Genomic DNA, 21,594 nt, shown 5'->3' on the forward strand with positions numbered 1-21,594 from the left:
TTAAATTCTGGTTACTAAACGTCCTTGTAAGCCTGTATGACCGTGGAACAAAAACAGAAAAAACAAAAAGAGGGGATATTTATAGATATTTATGTCTAAGCTGCTCTTTATGTCTAAGCTGCCATCAAAAATTCAGAGATTTTTCATTTAAAAAGGATATTTTTAAATGATCCAAAAGGTAATGTAAAAGTATCAGTACTGTAAAGAATTATAATAGGTATAGATATGGATTTGAATATGTTAAAAAGAATCAACAACGCCTGTGAGAATGAGTTTCCGCAGTGTCCATTCTCCTCATATTGTTCTCTTTAATACAAAAAGTTCCGGTGAGTAAATGAATGTCGAACATTCCTGATCACTGACTGTCACATTCTGAGACATGAAGCATTTCAAACTTGGATTACAGTGTGCTTTATGGGATGAACCAAATATGCAACCAAGCTGGTTCTAGAAAAAAAAAAATGCATAGTCTCGAAACAGTGAGGTCAGCAATAAAATAGGTTTCAGCCTAAGGTTCTTTTGTTTATAAAGTTCATAATTTTGCTGTATATGACTCAAAAATGTCCATGTCATACAAATAATCTTAGGTTGAGCACAACTGGCCTAGAAAAGGAGGGCTAGAAAATACACTGACCGATGTGAAGCAACCTTGGAGGTTTATGCTGTCCAGTCATGCAAATTACTGGTTAGTTTCTCAGAGAATTTCTGCAGTATCAGCCCTGAGCAATTTCTCAGTTCTCACGCTTTAGTGAGAATCAAACAGATTTACAAAATTCAAGTCATGTAAGTTTGCTAAAATAGTCATTTAATGCTAATCTGAATTAATTCTACACTGAATTAACAACATTATTCCGAATACAATGTTTAATGAACATTTTAACTAGATAGTATTGGTCATATTAACACTTGGTATAACATATACATTATTAATCTGAATAAATTAGCATGTAGTGTGCATTACAGATTTATTAATAGGCCTAAACAATGCAGTGGTAATGCCTAAACAGAGCAAAGAGACTGGTTTAACAGAAACAGAAGTGGTTTGAAAGGTGAAAAGTTCACAAAATGACCTTTTCAAATTTGCTGAGGCCTGACACTTGGAAGTGTTTTTTTTATATTCTGTACATCTTGACATTTAAATATTCAGTTATTATTTAAATATCTCAGCTTCAGTCCACAGTCAGAATAACAGTGTGAGAACAGACGACTGACAAGAACAGACGGATTTCCTCAAGTTCACTTTAAGTTCTGAAACACTAATTACACAACATTATCCTTTATTCAGCTCAAGCTAACCTTGAGATTTGTTAAAAGACTAGGCTTTGGTACACCTACGCATACAGACTGCTCTATATCATTGACAAAGACTGAAGAATTACATGGAAAGGATCTGATCTTCACAATCTGTTCATTTCATTGTGCAGACAATAATATCTGATGTTCTTTCACCAGGTTGTAACCGACTTGGTCTAGACAACGAAGAGGCCTTACCATGACATCCTTAGATTTTTTTTTTTTTTTTCTCTCTCTGTGTGTGTGCTGCCCTCTTGTGGCTGATGGCAAAACTTTTTTTCTCTCTTACAAGTGGAATTAATTAATTTCAGCAGATTAACTCTACGTAACATTACAGAATGATATTGTAAAATTTAAACAAATGTTTATGCTAAACTTTTAGAATGTGTAAAAAGTTGTTGCTTTTTGGATTTCACTTAAACTCATAGGACTGTTTCCTGCACATAATTGCATTTTGAAATTGTTTAAATGAATATGTTGAGAACACAACGGGTTAAAGTTTAAGTTGCCTGACAAACACATTTCCTGTGTAATGTCCCGCTGGCAGTGTTTCAGTCAGCTCTGTATGTTAACAATGAAGCGGTCAGTTTGAACTTGGACTCTGATATAAAGAAATGCGGTCAGTGCTTAATTAAGTCAAGGAGTTCAGTAAAGCTGGCAATATAATCACAGATTCAGACTTCCCGGATCAATAACTCGTGAGCTAAACGTTGTTACATCACAAATGACAGCTATTTCCAATAATAGTAACGCAGACAACGAGCTACAATAACCCAATTTTCTTCAAACAAGCTTTATAATACAAATTGGTCTCTATGAGCAGGCGGTGGAGAGACAAGTCCGAAGGGACCGTCTGAAAAGTGCAAAATCCGAAAAGCGTTACTACAAAAATAGTCATCAACTTCAATGTTACACACTGTAGTGTAACCAAATTCAGTTAACACCTCACTGCTCTCTTGATGGTTATACTACAACACTTAGTCTGGCAAGTAATAGCAAATAAATGCCTTCTTTACACAAATGATGTTGGCACACAGCTAACATACTAGTTACAACCAGCTTTTGCATGATAATTGCTTACTGAATTTGATGGCATTACAATTTATTTAATATTTTTTTAATAACAGTGAATTTATTGATTTTGTTTGATAATAAATAATCATAAAAGTTATGCTTTTTTTTTTTTTTATCAAACTAAGTGTTGCAGTACAACCAGCAGGAGAACAGTGACGTGTGAACTGAATTTGGTGACAGTGTGTCACAGTGAAGTTAGTGAATATTTTTCATAAAATAAAAGGGTTTTGGGTTTTACACTTTTCAGACGGTCCCTTCGGACTTGTTTCTCCGCCGCCTGCTCATAGGGACCAATTTATATTTTAAAGCTCATTTGAGGAAAATTGGGTTGTAGCTCGTCTACGTTACTATGATTGGAAATAGCTGCATTTGTGTTTTAACAACGTTTAGCTCACGAGTTATTGGTAAGTTCGAATCTGTGAATATATTGCCAACTTTACTGAACTCCTTAAGTTAAGTACTGACCGCATTTCTTTAGGCTATTTGAGTCCAACAAGTTTAAACTCTATGAGCTGCGCATTATTTGTGTGCATTAATGTACGGAGCTGACTGAAACACTTTCAGCCAGCGGGACATTAAACAGGAGATGTTTGTCCGAAACAGGTTTAGCAAGGGAGCGCTAATATCTTTGTTAGGAAACGCAAAAGTTTTGCGAGGGAACGCAAATATCTTTGCGAGGGTACGCAAAAGATTTAAAAACAATTTTTTCCCTCCCATCCCAAATTTTTTCCACCACCACGTAGGGCAGGGTGGGCAAACTCGGTCCTGGAGGGCCACTCTCCTGCAGAGTTTAAGTTAGCTCCAACCCTAATCAAACACTCCTGAACCAGCTAATCAATTCATTCAGGATTAGTAGCTGCGTCTCATTTCATTTAATTTCGAAGGCTGCATCCTGTGAAGGATGCAGTATATGGAGTGTCCTTAACCAGAATTAAACGACATCGTTTGTAGGACACACGGGCAGAAAAGGAAACAGGAAGTATTACGTTGCTATGCCAACACGTTCACGACAGTGTAGTTGCGCTCTCACAGCAGTCGAATGAATGAAAATTATTTATAAATTTGGAAAGTAATTTGAGAAGAAAATGTATTTACTTGTTTTATTTTGGTTAATGCTTGAGGAGCTGCGGTGTATGTACAACAGATATCTGTTACAGACACAAAGGAGGATATTAAGAAGAATGAAGTTTAAAACAAAAACAAGCTTGAAACTATTTACATTTAAACACCACATTTTCTCTTGTACACGTACATCTACCGACGCTGCCATTTTTTTTTTTTTTTTTTTCTCAAATAAATGACGGTTAACAGCGACGCAAAGAATTGTGGGCTATCTGCAGCAGCAAAGGATACACCTCAGGCATCCTCTGAATTCCTGTGAAAGAAGGGTGCATTCGAAGGTCGTATTCGGAGAGTCCTACTTACTTTTCTGAAATGATACAGCCTCAATGACGTATGCAACCTTCAAATGACCTCCGGAGGACGCAGCCTTCGAAATGAGACACAGCTACTAGAAGGCCAGAGGCAGGGTTATCAGGGTATCAGGGTTGGAGATAAATGGGTTGGAGATAAATTCTGCAGGACAGTGGCCCTCCAGGACCGAGTTTGCCCACCCCTGCTTTAGGGGGTCCGTAGGAAGAGACAGAGGAGCATGGGATCAGGAAAAGCACATGAGCCAGGACTTGAACTGAGGTCTCTCAAAGCACTAGATGCTGCCCTCTGGGCTATTGGCATGAGAAAACCAACCTGAGTTTGATAAATATTAGAACCTTATTTTGTACGATCCATGGGGGGAACAGAATTCGACAGCAAAAGTCCAGCTGTCAGAATCCGTTCCCCCATCCCCATGATGAGAGATTTTGGATGTAGTGGCTTAAAAGATGCTGATTCTATTCTGTGTGTGGATGGAGTTTAACCAGCATCAGTGTAAATATTTATTTTTTGGTGTTTTTGCCTTTTATTGTGATAGGACAGTATGTAGACAGGAAGCAAAGTGGAAGAGACAGAGGAGGATGGGATCAGGAGAAAGCACACGAGCCAGGACTTGAACTCAGGTCTCTCAGAACACTAGGGCACTACCCAGAAATAACGTTGAATCAATGTTAATGTGTCAACGTTAACTGCATTGAATCAATGTCACTTTTGCACCCGCAATTAATGTTGAATCAATGTTAAAATTTTAACAAAAAATCAATGGTAATGGCATTGAATCAGGGTTACAATGTGATGTTGGTTCAACATCATGTTTACACTCTCAGAAAATGAAACACAATTACAACTGACTTAAAGCTACACAGCCTGAAACCAACTGAAGATAAAAGAAGACAATAAATCTCTCAAGATCTCAGCAGAAGTTCTTTTTGAGAATTAACAGAGGTTTAGATGTTGATGTTTTATTGAAAATGTTTGGTCACCATTTTGGTGGTCAGTGGTTCCTTTAGTTGGCAGTTTGACTCTTGCCTTTTTGTGTGAGTTTGTGGTCTTTGTAACAGTGTTTATGAAAACACATCATTTGTTGCAAAGAAAACCAGAAACAAAATTATACAGTAATATAGTTTTTATCATCATAAAGCAAAGTCATTTACTAATTGTTCTTCAGAGCAAAAGTGCATATTTGTTAATTTGTTTACTGTTTAAAAAAAAAAAAAAATCTTTAGACACACAGACATCAAGAATCAGCATATGAATTTCAACAATGGTGATATCCTTCATGCCGCAATGCATGCTGGGATCCACCATAGTATACAACTCATGACTCCCAGCATGGAACACACAGGACCTTACTTTTGGGGGACAGTGGTTATCCCTGCAAACAAGCCTGGCCCTTTACGTCCCCACTTAGGGCTGCCAGTGCAGGGCCCCTGAGAATTTGCTCAGTTGCAAAATGTTGGCCCCTTAGCACAGAAAATAACAAAGAAAATAATAAAGTTTTAAGTCACCGTTATGGAGGTAAGCGCTTGCTTTAGTTGGGCTCTTGACCCTTGACATCTTAACTTTAATGTTTTTCTGATTGCTGTAACTGTGTATTTCTGAAGTACCTTTATTATAACAAAAGTTGTGAGAAAAAACACTGATCAGATGCTGATGGTTATTTATAGATGATTTAGTCTAGTGATGGGAAGTTTGGTTCTTTTCCACAAACCGGTTCTTTCGGACCGTTCAATTCAATAAACCGGTAGAAAAAAACGGTTCACCGGTTCTTTTACGCTCCGACGTAATGACGTCATCCGCGATGACATCGTCTATCGCGGGCCGGGATGAAAAAACACTTAACACATTCATATAAAGTCAGTAATCATAACATCAGTCAACTAAAACATTATAATCTGAAACGTTTCATACAATTTATATTTGCATCTAAAGCATCCATATACAGGCAGTGATGTGCAAACGAAGTTTTACAGTTATAAAGTGAATAAATTAGTCTTCATCAGCGCAGAAACCATGATCCTTTTACATTACGATTTATTTGTAATTAAATAAACTTACGTTTCGCCAGATTGTCCCCTCATTCGAGTCCTCTCGTAGCATCAGTTGTCCTAGTTAACCGGTGCTGTGACAGTCCTGTAGTTTTAGATCACACGCTGAATCACGCATGCGCAGTATCATCAGCTCATCGGTTCTCAAATCGGACACGTCCAAAAGAAGCGGTTCTCGGTTGTGTACTGGTGATCCGAAAACCATTGCAACTGATTCTACATCAATGTGTTTTAAATATCTAGCGATTCTTTTTTAAATTGCAGTGATTCTTTCAAAAAGAAAAGTAGGGATTCATTTAAAAAAAAAAGCAGCGATTCATTTTTAGAAAAGTAGCGATTATTTTTTTAGAAGCGATTCTGTTTAGAAAAGTAGTAATTCCTTTTAGAAAAGTAACGATTCCTTTTTTGAAAAGTAGTGATTCATTTTAAAAAAGTATCAATTCTTTTTAGAAAAGCAGCGATTCTGTTTTTAGAAGCAATGCTATTTAGAAAAGTAGTGATTCCTTTTAGAAAAGTAACTATTCCTTTTTTGAAAAGTAGTTATTCATTTTGAAAAAGTATTAATTCTTTTTAGAAAAGCAGCGATTCATTTTTAGAAAAGTAGCGATTTTTTTTTTTTAGAAGCGATTCTATTTAGAAAAGTAGTGATTACTTTTAGAAAAGCAACGATTCCTTTTTGAAAAGTAGCGATTCATTTTTGAGAAGTAGTGATTCAATTTTAATAAGTAGCGAGTCTTTTTTGAAAAAGTAGCGATTCATTTTTGATAAGTAGCGATTCTTTTTGGGGGAAGTAGCAATTCTTTTTGGGGAAGTAGTGATTCTTTTTTTAAAAGTAGCTATTCATTTTTGAAAAGTAGTGATTCTTTTTGGAAAAGTAGTGATTCATTTTTGAAAAGTAGTGATTCATTTTTTTTTTAAAGTAGCGATTCTTTTTGGGAAAGTAGCTATTCCTTTTTGAAAAGTAGCGATTCATTTTAGAAAAGTAGCGATTCTTTTTGGGAAGCGTATCGATTGTTTTTGAATAACTCTAGATTGTAATTAAAGTTATGTCATTTATTACTCACCCTCATGCCGTTCTACACCTGTAAGACCGACCATCATTGAAATCTCATCACAAAAATAACCCAACAGTTTAAATTGTTTTGAACTCAACTGTCATTGAAATCTTACTACAGAATTAAACAGACCATCAGTAAGATCTCTTAATGGCGCAAAACGGACTGCTGTTGAAATCTCGCAATTGAACAGTACATCATTGAGATCTGGAAACTGAACCAAACTGACCATCATAGAAATCTCATAACTGTCATTAAAACCTTAGGGAACAAAACAGAGCGATGTTGAAATCTCGTAATGGAAAAAAACAGCCGTCATTGAAATCTCATAGAGGAACAAAACTGACCATCACTGAAATCTCAAAACCCAGCAAAACCAACCGTCATTGAAATCTCATAACCAAATAAAACCGACTGTCAATGAAATCTTGTAACAGAACAAAAACGACCATCATTGAAATCTCGTAATGGAATCAACTGTCATTAAAATCTCGTAAAAGAACAAAACTGACCGTCATTGGGATCTTGTAACCGAACAAAACAGGCCGTCACTGAAACCTCATAACGAAACAAAACAGGATGGTTTGAAACTGTGTCTCCTGAAACAGAGCAAATTTTTATTCCTATAGATGTTGAAAACGCTCGCTATTCTCTGATTGCTCTGTGCCAGTTTTTTTTACCTGAAGGGAGGGGTTCTAGCAGACCAATCACAGCGCTTGCGGTTCGCAAGCATTGACGCGTTGTTACATTTTTGAAGAGGTGCATGTCAGGCTACACGTGGTACATACAGCCTGTGTCGTAGCTACAGCGTACACTTGACGCAGAAGTATAAATCAGCCTATATGCTTTTGAATTGCTCTCGCAATACTTTGATATTCTACACTGATTGGTCTGCACAGCACCGATGCCTCTCGAACAAGCCTATTGGCTCTCACGGGTCTCAAGTCAGTGGCAGCCTGATCAAGAGTCTCAATCGGGAGCAGTTAAATAATCGTAACACCACACAATAGAGGATTTTTGGACAAAAAATCATTTGTGACAAGCCTCGAATTGGGCCACAACCCACCCGATCGTTCGGGGATGCAAATCAGGCTTAAAATATTAAAATCTTAAAGACTTTTGAAAACTTTTGAAAACTTTTGAAAACTTATAAGATTTGCGCCATGACTGCGTTTGTTATGCTTCTGTCAGCTCACTTTCTGATAAACACTCTGCTGTTGCCACAAATCTACAAGCTGATCCTCTGTCTCTGTTGCCCAAATCCATTTAACTTTGTGCTGCGCTATGACTGCGTTTGTTATGCTTCTGTCAGCTCACTTTCTGATTGGATATTGTTTTGTTTCACATGATAATCTCCAGAGCGTGTGCGCACATTTGTCCTCGGGGTTCCCCTCGCTTATCAGGATTTCTGCTCAGAGTATATTCAATATGTTGAATTTTTACGATTCGCAATTGGGGCACCGCTGACGTTGTCCTGAGCAGATTCAGTCACTTTTAACACACCTCACACCAGTGGCGAGGCCAGAAATCTTCAAGTGGGTGGACCTTGGTGAAGTATGGGTGGACCTCTAATTTTTGTCTAATTTTGTCTAATATATATATATATATATATATATATATATATATATATATATATATATCAGTGTAGATATATATAAATATATAGATATATATATATATACATATATATATATATATATATAAATATATAGTTGTGCTCAAAATTATTCATACCCTTTGTAAATATGACCAGAAGGCTGTGAAAATAAATCTGCATTGTTATTCCTTTTGATCTTCTGTTTTAAAAAGTTACAAAAATCCAACCCTTCATTGGAAAATAAGAATTTTAAATGGGGGGAAAATCTCATTATGAAGTGAATGTTTTTCTCTAATACACATTTCTCACAATTAATCATACCCTTTTATTCAATACTTTTTGCAACCTCCTTGCAACAGCTCTGAGTTTTCTCCTATAATGCCTGCACTGGCCCTTTACGGGCCCCTGAGAATTTGCTCATTGGCACTGGCACGGGCAGCCCTCACTTAGCCCCCAAGAATCTCTCACTGGCACTATTAATCTACAACAATAAATCTAGCAGCACAGAGTACCACACATTTACCATTAATGAAAATAACAGTTAATGATTTTTTTAAAAAAAAGAAGTGGTCAATGACTGGCAGAAGCATCTGCCACTCAAATAACCCATAAACCATACTCTACAAAATATAAATCTCTTTGATTCAAACCACTACATGATGATCAAATCATCAATAAGTAATCAACTTCATCTAACCAGAATTTCTCTTGCAATTTTTACTTAAACAAATGTGCTTCTAAAACACAGTTATAACAAACAGAGAACAACTGATGCTAAACAGTCAAGGGTCAAGAGCCAAACTAAAGCAAACGCTTACCTACATAACGGTGACTATTTTCAATAAAACATCAACATCTAAAAGTTTTGTATGAAAGAAATAGTCAAACTGGATTGTAATAAGTAAAGACATATAAGTCTAGACAGATCTGTTAGCGTTTAATGTTCTGTTGCTGTTGGTCATGTGACAGTGTTTTCAGCTTATTTAAATAAGGAGATTTTACTTTACTGCCACACTGTAAAATGTAATTAGTTGAGTTTACTAAATAAGCTTAATTAAAGGTTTACATAAAAAACTTAAGGAAACCGATTGCCTTAAATTTAGCAAGTAAGTTAACTCATCATTTTGAATTGATAAATCTAGCTACCACACAGTAAAGAGTACTTAGAAATCTTGAGGATTGGTAATTCAGTTTTACAAATTGAGCACTTAGTTCAGTCAACTTAAAGATTTAAATACACTGAACTTAAAGTTAAAATAGTTTTTAAAAAAAATCTAAATTTCTCAAGCATTTTTTACTCAAAGTTGCAACAATGGACCATACATTTATTTGTATTTATTAAACTGGAGATACTGTTAAAAAAATAATAAAGTTTGATGTCACCATCATGGTGGAAAGTGTTTGCTTTAGTTGGGCTCTTGACCTTGACTTTTAACGTTAGTGTTTCTCTGGCTGCCTAACTTAGTGTTTATAAGACACAGCTGTTATGGTGGAAAAAGCCAAGTAAAATACTGGGGTTGATCTGTTGGATCTGTGTGGGTGATATCATCAAATATCCACAGATTTCGTTCCAAGGTTTATACTTGTTTTTATTTTTTTATTTATTTTTTGCTGTCTGCAAAAAACGATTAAATCAAAATGCTGTAACCTACTTTCCACGCACTTAGAATATCTGATACATGTGACTGCACTCTGATGTGCTTGTGTAGATGGATGCATCATGATTTTTGTTTTGTTTTAGGCTACGTTATCTCTGCTTTGTCCCGAAATGTGCGATTAACGAAAAACAAAGCCTCACTTTCTTTCCAGTCATGTGAATGCTTCACTTTGCCTGTCGGAATGTTTGAGACCACTAGCCTACAGGTATATGGAAGTTCAAGTCCATTTACTAACATTTGAAATATATAAGCCTGTAGTCTATATTACATTATCATACGTTCTGTCATATAAACAGAATAAAAACAATAAAATAACAGCACAATTTACTTGCCTCAAACAACTCAGTAGGTATTATTAGTATTAGGCCTATTATAATTATTGTTTTTGTTGTCACATTTAATTTATTGCCACACCTTAATATGTGAATTATATTATCAGAAAACTAAACACATTTAGCGTCATCAGGCTTTTATTTGTGCTTAATGGATAAAACAACGGAGCTGCGCATTCAGGTTTATGGCTGCAGTAAATATTACCTGCCACAAGATGGCGCTGTTTTCGACACTTGATGCTTTGAAACTTTTCCCGAAACATCAGAGAAAAGCTTTAAAGATTTAAGAGGCTTAATTTCTACATCCCTACTCAATAGTTTTAAGTTTTTTCGCAAATGTTTCAATCGAACTTAGCTGTTTTAGAGAGCGTTTACTCATTTTGAGCCTGTTTTTAAACATGAACTATCTAATGTAATTTTTCATGTGTGGAAAAAGCGACGAAACTAAACTAGCCGATCAGATTTCTTTTCACCCACATCCTCCACGCCCAGCCATGTTGTATGTGGTGATGTTGTATGTGGAGCACTCAACAGTGCTCCACATACACACATTTGACTTTACAACACACAAACGCACACCTTTATTCTCATTCTCTCTTGCTTTGTTAATATATCATGTGTGTACGCAGATTTCAATAATAAATGTTAAAAAAAAAAAAAAAAAAAAAAAAAAACAGCATTAATTAGCGCCCTCTCATGGTACGCACAGTACGTACAGCTGTACGGCTGCAGGCGCCACTGGTGTGGTTTATCATCAAAAGCAATTAAATATTGTTTCATAATCGCTGAAACTATAACAAGAGGCTGAGCACTGCTGGTACCATATAGTTTTTAAAATCATATTAGGCCCAAAAAAAAAAAAACGTTTTGGATTACAGAAGACACACAGAGACATCAAGAATCAGTGTATAAATCTCAACAACGGTGATGGGAGCCATCATAGATTAAAACTCATCCATGGCTCCCAGCATGCATTGCAGCATTAAGCATGTCACCGATGTTGAGATTTATACGCTGATTCTTGATGTCTCTGTGTGTCTAGATGTAGAAGTAGTCCAAAATGTTTTTTGCCTAATATGATTTTAAAAATATATGATCTCAACAGTGCTCCACCTCTTGATTATAAAACAATATTTATTTGTTTTTAATGATAAACCGCACTTATGATCAAGTATATACCTTCAGATGAAACCTGTGGATTTTTGATGATGATATCATCAGTAAAGATCCGATAGACCAATCCCAGTATTTCCCTTGGCTTTTTTCACCATAACAGCTGTGTCTTACAAACACTAATGTTAAAAGTCAAGGTCAAGAGCCCAACTAAAGCAAACACTTTCCACCAAGATGGTGACATTAAACTTTATTATTTTCAACAGTATCTCCAGTTTAATAAATACAAATAAATGTATGGTCCATTGTTGCAACTTTGAGTAAAAAATGCTTGAGAAATTTAAGGCAGTTTCTACATAATGTGAACAAGATTTTTAAGAAAACTATTTTAACTTTAAGTTCAGTGTACTTAAATCTTTAACTAAGTACTCAATTTGTAAAATTTAATTACCAATCCTCAAGATTTCTAAGTACTCTTTACTGTGTGGTAGCTAGTTTTATCAATTCAAAATGATGAGTTAACTTACTTGCTAAATTTAAGGCAGTCGGTTTCCTTAAGTTTTTTATGTAAACCCAACAGTTTAATTAAGCTTTCTAAGTAAACTCAACTAATTACATTTTACAGTGAACTGTTTTGTTGTATTAATTGTATTAATTACAGATTATTTTTTACAATTTTACCTACATTTGTACGTAATTTAAGAAAACAGAAAATACTGTATAAAAATACAGCCAAACAGAGCATGGGAAACGAAAGTGGGCTGCCTACACAAAACCTGCATGGGCCAAAACGGGCTGGCTCACACTGGGCCATCATGGGTTTAATATAGGCAGTTCACTAGTGTGGACTACTCATAGAGAGCCCGCAGTGAGCCCAAAGTTGTGGGCCTCGCCTGGGCAAGCCCACACTGGGTCTGTTTAGGTTTGGTGTGGGCTGGCCCTAGCCCACTGTGCCTGCAAAAAGCCAGCATGGGCCCTGCAGGAGCATGTTTGCAGGGTGGTGGGATTGGAGAACACCTGAGAAGAGATCAGAGACCATTCCTCCATACAATCTCTACAGATCCTTCAGATTCCCAGCTCCATGTTGGTGCTTCTTCTCTTCAGTTCACTCTACTCATTTTCTTTCACTGCCCTGTTGGAAGATCCAAACATGGCCCATTATAAGATTTCTAGCAGAAGCGGTCAGGTTTTGATTTTTTTATCTGTTGGTATTTGATAGAATCCATGATGCCATGTATCTGAACAAGATGTCCAGGATCTCCAGCAGAAAAATAGGCCCACAGCATTAAAGATCCAGCAGTATATTTCATTGTACACATGGGGTACTTTTTATTCCTGTGTGCACCAAACCTATCTTGAATGTTTGCTGCCAAAAAGCTCATTTTTTGTTGTTATTTCATCTGACCATAGAACATTTAAAAAGTAACATGACACTACTGGAACTTCAAACGGGATGGGTTCTATGGTCAGATGAAAAAAAAAAAGAGGATGTCATTTATGAAGGTGATTCCATCATCATGGAGTGTCCTGATTCACTGATCCTCTCCTGAGTCTAAACTCTGAGTGTGTTAGTTTTGCACTTATCACCATCATAAATAACTAAATTCATCAGATCAGATCTTCTATTGGAATTCTTATTATATCAAGTGCATTTTGGAAACACAATTAAAGCAGTCTGAAAAAAAACTAATGTTAAAAAGTCAAGAATCAAGAGCCCATCTAAAGCAAATGCTCACCTCCGTAACGGTGACTTCAAACTTGATTCTTTTCTATAAGACATCAAATCTAACCTATCACCTGGTAACGTTCCCAGAACGTTCAGAGACGGTCACGATATGGAGTTCTTTTAAGGGTTGGGGGACATTATTTGGTGGACCTTCAGGGAACATTCAGGACGTTCTGGGAATGTTTTGGGGACTATTACTATAGGACATTCTGTTAACTTCCCAAATGTCCTATTTGTAACGTTCTCGTGCGACCATAAAATAACCAATAAAGAATGTCCCCCTAATGTCATATCGGGAACATTATTAAATGACCAACAGAGGACCATGTGGAAATGTTCTGTTAATGTCTCAAATGTCCTCTTTGTAACGTTCTTATGTGACCATAAAATAACCAAAATGGAACGTCCCCCATCATATAAGGAACCTTGAACTGCAGCACTTTCATTACCAAAAGAGGACGTTTTAGGAACATCCGTAATGTTCTGCAAAGGTTCGGAATTTTCCTCACCCATAGAGAACTTTTAGGGGACGTTGTGCAAGGTCACGAGAACGTCGCCTTCTACATGGGTAATTACCATTGTGTATGAAATCTGGTATATAAATAAACATAACTTGCAATGAAGCTAAACATATAAACAACTACATCATCATGTTGATATGCTATATTTTTACTATAAAACTTTTACGACAAACATGTCTTCTAATATCTTCAATTGTTGCGTATACCGAGCTGCAGCAGACACATTTGTAAACGACTTTACTTGGACCCATTGTGCAAGCTGTCTCTTTAATACCGCGTGGTTTATATACATATTGCTGCCAGCAAACAAGAGAAAACGTATCTCAAACCGTAGCAAAACGTTGCGCACCGGTTTGAGCTTAAACGTGCCCCAAGTTTCGAGACTAAAATAATGCTGCGTTCCAGGCAGGTTTTTGAGCCCGTAAGTCACGACTTCAAACCACGACTCACGACTTTGTAGCGTTCCAGGCAAGTCACGCCAAACTGCCTGAGTGTAAACATACCAGCATGGCGGACCGTATGGGGGGCTTACGCTCATTTACAATTATTTCTATCTCCAAAGGTGCTTACTCCTTGCTTATTTGAGGGAAACGGAGGAGGAAAAACGGCGCATAAGACAAGAGAAGCTGTTATATCTTTTATTTTACGTTATTTTACCGTGCACTTGCATAAACACTGCATCCGTATAGGGGCTGCCATTGTTAGTGATGGGACGGTTGATACTGGGGCTCCGATGCTTTGACGCAGTTTTCAAAGCACTATTGTATCACACACTGTACCGATGCATGTATCAAAATGACAATACCACGTGATTGATGACGTTTGAAGCTTCAAACGTCATGCATCGGAAAGTCGGGACAGCTGGTTTGAAAAAATGGGCGCTTCACCTGATGAATGAAAGGAAAATGCATTTAATCATGTTTTATTGCTGGGGTCTAAGAGACCCTGAACAGGACATAAGGGTTAAACAGCTCATCCAAAATATTTTTTCAACTACTCACGTCAATTATGATCACATCTTTGTATTTTATATTATTAATCAATATGTGAATCCGTTGACCAGGCAACGCATGACACGAGTTGTGGTCTCATTGGTCTCACAAATTAATTTAGATGAGATTAGATCAGATTAGATAGAACTGTATTGATCCAAGACGAGTGATTACATATGTCACGGACTTCCGACGCTTTGTTTGGTCACGTGCTTTTTCAAACCGTTTCTGCTCCGCGATGATTTAGATATGGTGCAGAAAACAAGTCTGACCACCAGATGTCGCTAATGCGCACTGTGTTAAAAGCTTTGAGTAACGAACCATTTTTCGGCACAATTTGATGAAAGCCTCAAACGCTTCAGAAAGCTTAGGTTTCCCATCATTAGCCATTGTTGTTTTGCGGGCTATGTGACGTCAGAGCGCGGAACTGGGAGTACATCGATCTAGTACGAGTTCACAGGTGGGAAGTCACGGGTTTGACTGCCGTTCCAGTGCACTTTCACGGGTAGAAGGTTGAACACAGGTTACGGGTTGCCTGGAACGCGGCATAAGATAACAGGAAATGACGTGTTTTTGTAGGCAAAACCCGGAAGCGAGTTACCATTTTAGGACTTACGGTTCCATCGCCCCGAAGTCAATGGGTTTTTTTAATGGGTTTTTGCTAAATCACCTGAAATAAGGTCTGTGGTTAACAAAGCCTCTAAATAGTTTCACATTTTGATCTATGACATAAAACACACCATAACCCGCTTGTGATTTTTTAAACCTTTATTGTGTCTTAAAAATGGCAGTTGCGAACAAATTGCTAAAAGGGACTACTTCCTTTGGTGGGGACTTTAGACGTCATCATGACAAACAAGACATTTGGACAGCATTTCTCATGAAAAAGTGGATAAGTATTTATACACAGCACAGATCATAATCAGCAAGCATGTTTTTTCAATCAAGTTGTTTTTTAAATAAAGTTTGAGGAAGCTTGGTGGCGGTGACGTTGATCCGCGACCATGGTGTGCTGTTAGCTTTTTATATCTGATGACTTTTAGGCTTCAAAATGTATAAATATTGTGTTAACTTGTAAAGATTATCTTGATAGATAAAACGTGTAAGTGTCATAACCCTTTGTTAAACACAGAGCTTATTTTTTGCGATTTTCCAAAAGTCTATGGGAAAAATGCATTGGCTTTTGATCGAGGGAACCCGTGCGCCGCTAACTTCCGGGTTGGCCTACAAAAACACGTCATCCCTGAGGGGTACTCTATTTCCTGTTATCTTATGCCGCGTTCCAGGCAACTCGTAACCCGTGTTTTTCCAACCGGCAAAAGCCCTCTTGCGTTTTAAAATGCATTTTGGGAAATGTAGTCAACCGCATGCGTAATTCCCCTCACGTAGGTACAATGAGGCTGATGAAAAGAACTACAACCCCCATAAGGTCAACGGCTCGTATAGGGTTGACGTGTATATGTTCGTACTGTCGGCGCAGATACTGAATGAACATCTCTTGTACAGTCGTCTGTAACATATTGTGTTGGAGACATGGCTGGAGAAATGTCAATAATAGGTGAGTGTTTTGAACTACTACCCGACAAGATATATGTCAAATTTAACAGAATAATAACCCTTCGTGTAGCCGTTAGCTAGAAACAGAACTGACGCATCTGGCAAGTCCCAAATGGACGTATAATCTCAAATATGATTGTACGTGGATAACTAGATTGATTTTGACCAAATCGGACAGATAGTTATCTTTTCTAGCTTGGGACAAAGCAGTCAGCATCAAACATCAGCGGATTTTACAAGCAATTTATAGACACAGCTGACTTTCGTTCTTTATACCACAGGATGTGACAGCGAGTAGTTAGCTAGACAGCATTTTTGGACATTAACTTATATGGAATATTGTTTAGATAGGCACTGTGGTCTTTGCCATGTTTTTGGACATATATCATGTTATACTTTGAAATGCTTATGAACAGAATATACATATGGTAACCATTAGGTTCTATGGTATGTAACAAAAGTCATGCTATTGCCATTTGATACTGTACCACAATAAGTTTTTTAAGAGAGCTCATTGCCTGATTTTACCATTCTTTTCTTTTCACCAGTCATATAAATATATATATTTTTTTTTATGTCCCTACAGGTTCTGTCATCCTGGCTTTATTCCTAGCAGGATATCTAGGACAGCAGTACCTGCCTCCCCCAAAGCCCAGGGTCATCGGGTTAGATCTTGGGACCACGTTCTGCTCCGTGGGAGTGTTTCACCCTGGCACAGGCGAGATTGAGGTTATTGAAGATGACAAAGGTCGCAAAAGCATCCCGAGTGTGGTGTCGTTCACCCCTACTGGCGTTTTTTCTGGACATGAGGGCCAGGAATTGTCTGACATAAATCCTCAAAACACAATCTACGACGGCAAGAGATTTATAGGGAAGATTTTTGACAAAGAGAGTTTAGAGAGAGAGAGTACACGATACCCGTTCAAGGTACACATGTTACATATGTTACATTCTTTCATTACTCTTGAAGTATCTCTGACATTATTTTTTACTATTTTACAGGTTATATTCAACAATGGGAGTGCAGAATTCCTAGTCTCTACAAACAGCACCTTCACAGTTACTCCTGAATTCATAGGATCCCGTCTCCTCCTCAAAATGAGAAAGATGGCGGAGAAGCAACTGGGAGTTCCTATTAATAAAGCCGTCATATCAGTACCGGCAGAGTTTGATGAGAGGCAAAGAAACTACACCATAAGAGCTGCTAACCTAGCTGGTCAGTTTACTACTCACTTCTTTATTTAATGTATTTCTATACTATTGACAGTGGATCTTTTTTTTGCGCACAAAATTTTTCTGAAATTCCGCTAATGTGACCACACCTTTTGTCAGTGACAACTTGGGTCTTGCTATTGAAATCATTATAAGTAGCCAGTTGATAATGTTCCGGTGAAAATCTATAGTTGAATGATCAATAGTTAAATAAAATGATCAATCACTTTGTATCTCCTCTTTATCCAGGGCTGGACATTCTGCGGGTGATCAACGAGCCCACCGCGGCTGCAATGGCTTATGGACTGCATAAGGCAGAAGTGTTTAATGTGCTGGTTGTGGATTTGGGAGGAGGAACACTAGATGTGTCACTTCTCAATAAGCAGGGTGGCATGTTCCTCACCAGGGCAATGGCAGGTGAGCATCTGTCAACACAGAGATTTTTACTGTGGTAGATGTATATTTGTGTGGCTATTAATGGGCAGGATTGCTTGGCGTATCGCAAACAGATTGAGGGGGGCCCCACTTCCTCTAACTCGCACTGGGCCCGGCACCATGCTTGGGACGGCCCTAGTTGCCAAGCAATTTTGCAAATTTCCACATTAATATAGAATTCAGCTGATGTCTATCCACATTAATGACTACTAAAAATGGCTTTGAGATTGATCAGCCAATCAAAATATTTTATATTAGCTTATTTTGAGTCTTTTGTTTTAACTTGAATAATTTTGCACTTATACCACACTTAGGGGCCGTTCACACAGAACGTGTTTTTCTATTCCAATGCGCTACTTTTTCATTGTTTTTCCATGTAAACACGCGCTTGACGGACGTGCCTCGCGTTTTTAAGGCGGCGTGTCAAGTTAAAAGAATTTCAACTTTTACACACAGCGCCGCTCATCAATGTCAGTTCCAAAACAGTGGACCAATCAGAAGAACTCGGAGGCGGGGCAAGTGTTGCGAGCTTCTGTTTACAGTAGCAAGCTGGCATGACAAATGTTTTATTTGACGGCAGCATGGCGGAGGAGGCGCTCATTATTATCTTATTTTCTTTTTTTCCATGTCAAAACTCGTATCTATCAATTCTGCTGTTTGCCAATTTCTATTATTTCCGTTATTGTTGTTACTGCATTACGTCTCAAAAGCGCATCTCAAGACCCTCGCGTTCTACGCTGCGCTTTTTTTAAAACCATTCCTGAGCGCTGCATTTCGCGTTTTAAGATGCGTTCTGTGTGAATGGCCCCTTATTAATTTAATTAGAAATAATTACCTACTAGTGTTTTATAAGCACACTGCTTTTCCATAAGCGCCACCTACTGCCAAACAGTGAATTTGCATTGGTGTCTGCCATTTTTGCTCAGACTGTTATATATGAGATACATACTAGTTTATACTTTTGACTCATCCCTTTTCTTAAAAATGGTTTAAAGGATAAAATGTGAGGATTATCACTTCATAAAACATTTTGTTTTTCGTCAACAATAATTAATTCCCTTACCTGTGTTGTGTTTTTGCAATACACTCTCATTGAAACCTAACTACACATGGAAAAGGTGCCACATCATTTGCACAACCCTCATCCTGTTTCAGCACGTGATTAACACATGGTCTTTATCTCCATAGGTAATAACAAGCTTGGAGGGCAGGATTTTACCCAGCGTTTGTTGCAGTACTCCATGGAGCGAGTGCGGCAGCAGTACGGCGTACCCCCTACTCTTAAAGAAGACATCCACCTTCTCCGACAGGCTGTAGAGGCTGCCAAACTCAACCTCACCCAGGACCCTCAAGTTCATCTCCAAGTTCCTCTTCACCTGCAGACAACAGGAGAGAACGGAGCACAAGAGGAAAAAGTCCTGTTTCAGGAGAAGCTGACGCGGGAACTCTTCGAGGAGCTCAATGCGGATCTCTTCCAGAAGATTCTGGCACCTATTGAAACCGTCCTCACAGAGGGCCATTTAGAGAAAGAGGAGGTGGATGAGATTGTCCTGGTCGGAGGATCTACGAGGATCCCCCGCATTAGACAGCTCATCAGTCAGTACTTTGGGAAGGACCCAAACACCTCTGTCGACCCTGACCTGGCTGTGGTGACCGGGGTGGCCATTCAGGCAGGCATCATGGGCGGCTCTTGGCCTCTCCAGGTCAGCGCGATTGAAATTCCCAACAGGCACCTTCGCAAGACCAACTTCAGTTGATCGGTCGAGAGACTTAAACTGCTACCTGGGCATTTGTCAAGTGACTGTTCCGTGCCAACAAGCCAAAAACTGGTTAAACAACATTTGTTTAATGTCTTTGCTTCCTTAAATGCATTAGCTTTGCAATGAATGTGGGCCAAACACATTCATGGTTACTAGAGCATTTGTTTTTAATGTCTGGAGTTGTTGGCCCAAATCATAATTTGTATGTTTATCTTCAGAACAGATGCAGAGTATTTATTTAGATCTTCATTATATAAATAGCGTTGAGAGAATGTTTTTTCTCCTGCAAGTGTCTGCTTGGGACAATATCGGTTAGTTTATTGCCATCTGTGTGCCTAACTGGTACTAACTGTGCAATAAGTCTTTTACAACTGGTTCTGGCAGGTTTAATGATGTTGTATTCAGGGAAGCAGCTGTTTGTATATAACTGAATAATCATTCCAATCTCAGCTATTTATTTATTTATTTTGCAGAGGCTAGCTATCTCATCAGCTAGCTGTTTTTGTCTACTGGAGTTTTGCTTGTGCCTTTTTATAATTTCCACATTTAAATGTGTTTGTTAGACTAAGCATAGTCTGATTTTTATTTTATTTTAAAAGACTTATGTGAGTTTTTGTTTTTCTAATAGCGTTAAATATTAGTGTTGAAGTAAACGGTAACTGTCGACGGTTAAATACAAATCATCTAAAATATACCAGCATGACCAATGTGGTATTAAAGGGTTAGGTCATTAATTACTCACCCTCATGTCGTTCCACATCCATAAGACCTTCGTTCATCTTCGGAATACATAAGATATTTTTGATGAAATCCAAGGGGTTTTTTTATCCCCCATTGAAAGCAACAAAATTACCATTTTCAAGACACAGAAAGGTACTAAAGACAACGTTAAAATAGTTCATGTGACTACGGTGGCTTTTTGAAGCTGCGAAAATACTTTTTGTGTGCAAAAACGAAACAAAAATAACGACTTTATTCAACAATTTCTTTTCTACCCCGTCAGTCTCCTACGCTGTTTACGTTGTAGAGACACCGCAGCGCTTCCAGGTTCTACGTCAGAACACCGGCTCAGTATAAAGTCATTATTTTTGTTTTAATTTTGCGCACAAAAAGTATTCTCGTCGCTTCATAACATTAAGGTTGAACCACTGTAGTCAAATGGACTATTTTAACGAGGTCTTTAGTACCTTTCTGGACCTTGAATGTGGTAATTTTGTTGCTTTCAATGGGGGATAAAAAAAAATCTCTTGGATTTCATCAAACATCTTAATTTGTGTTCCGAAGATGAGCTTCTTTTTTAACTGGTTTTTCGGGTGTGGAACGACATGAGGGTGAGTAATTAATGACAGAAATTTTATTTTTAGGGTGAACTAACCCTTTAAGTTCAGGAAATCTTCAGCTTTTTATAATAATGTGAAATACAAGAAAGTATATTTAATCATATGGACCAAAATAAGATACTAAACTAGCTTTTTGTGTTTGCCTGTTTTGTTTACATAATACTAAACGCGAAGTGTGAACTTAGTTTAATGCACTTTACATATAGAAGTCCAGAACACAGTAAAGAAGTCAAAAGGGAAAAGAGTTATGCTACATTTATAAGTGTGAGTGTTGTAAATGCATATCCAAACTTTTTCCTGTAATTCTTTTCAAAATATTGAATGGTTATAATTCTATTTTTGTAAAAGTCCTGTACCATTTCATATTTGTTTTGTTAAGCACAATACCTGGTTTGTGTGTGTCATTAAAGTCCTTTAACTTTTGCTACTGTGCAAAGAACTACAAACACT

The 21,594-nt window shown here is 37.7% G+C and overlaps 1 protein-coding gene and 1 long non-coding RNA gene across 2 annotated transcripts in view; both read left to right on the forward strand.

Moving 5' to 3' along the window:
- LOC127494948 (uncharacterized) overlaps positions 1-21,590 on the forward strand; it is a 48,251-nt gene extending 26,661 nt beyond the window's left edge. The window contains exon 2 of the long non-coding RNA XR_007925019.1: positions 20,531-21,590. This is a non-coding gene — a long non-coding RNA (uncharacterized LOC127494948). The remainder of the gene's footprint in view (positions 1-20,530) is intronic.
- Positions 16,244-21,590, forward strand: hspa13 (heat shock protein 70 family, member 13). Its single transcript, XM_051861197.1, has 5 exons — positions 16,244-16,398; positions 16,984-17,324; positions 17,400-17,613; positions 17,859-18,026; positions 19,233-21,590. The coding sequence occupies exons 1-5, from the start codon at positions 16,374-16,376 to the stop codon at positions 19,799-19,801; spliced, it is 1,317 nt and encodes a 438-aa protein (XP_051717157.1). The 5' UTR covers positions 16,244-16,373; the 3' UTR covers positions 19,802-21,590.
- Positions 21,591-21,594: the final 4 nt, after the last annotated feature.

The sequence above is a fragment of the Ctenopharyngodon idella genome, chromosome 15 (genome assembly GCF_019924925.1).
Source record: "Ctenopharyngodon idella isolate HZGC_01 chromosome 15, HZGC01, whole genome shotgun sequence".
NCBI classification, from domain to species: Eukaryota; Metazoa; Chordata; class Actinopteri; order Cypriniformes; family Xenocyprididae; genus Ctenopharyngodon; species Ctenopharyngodon idella.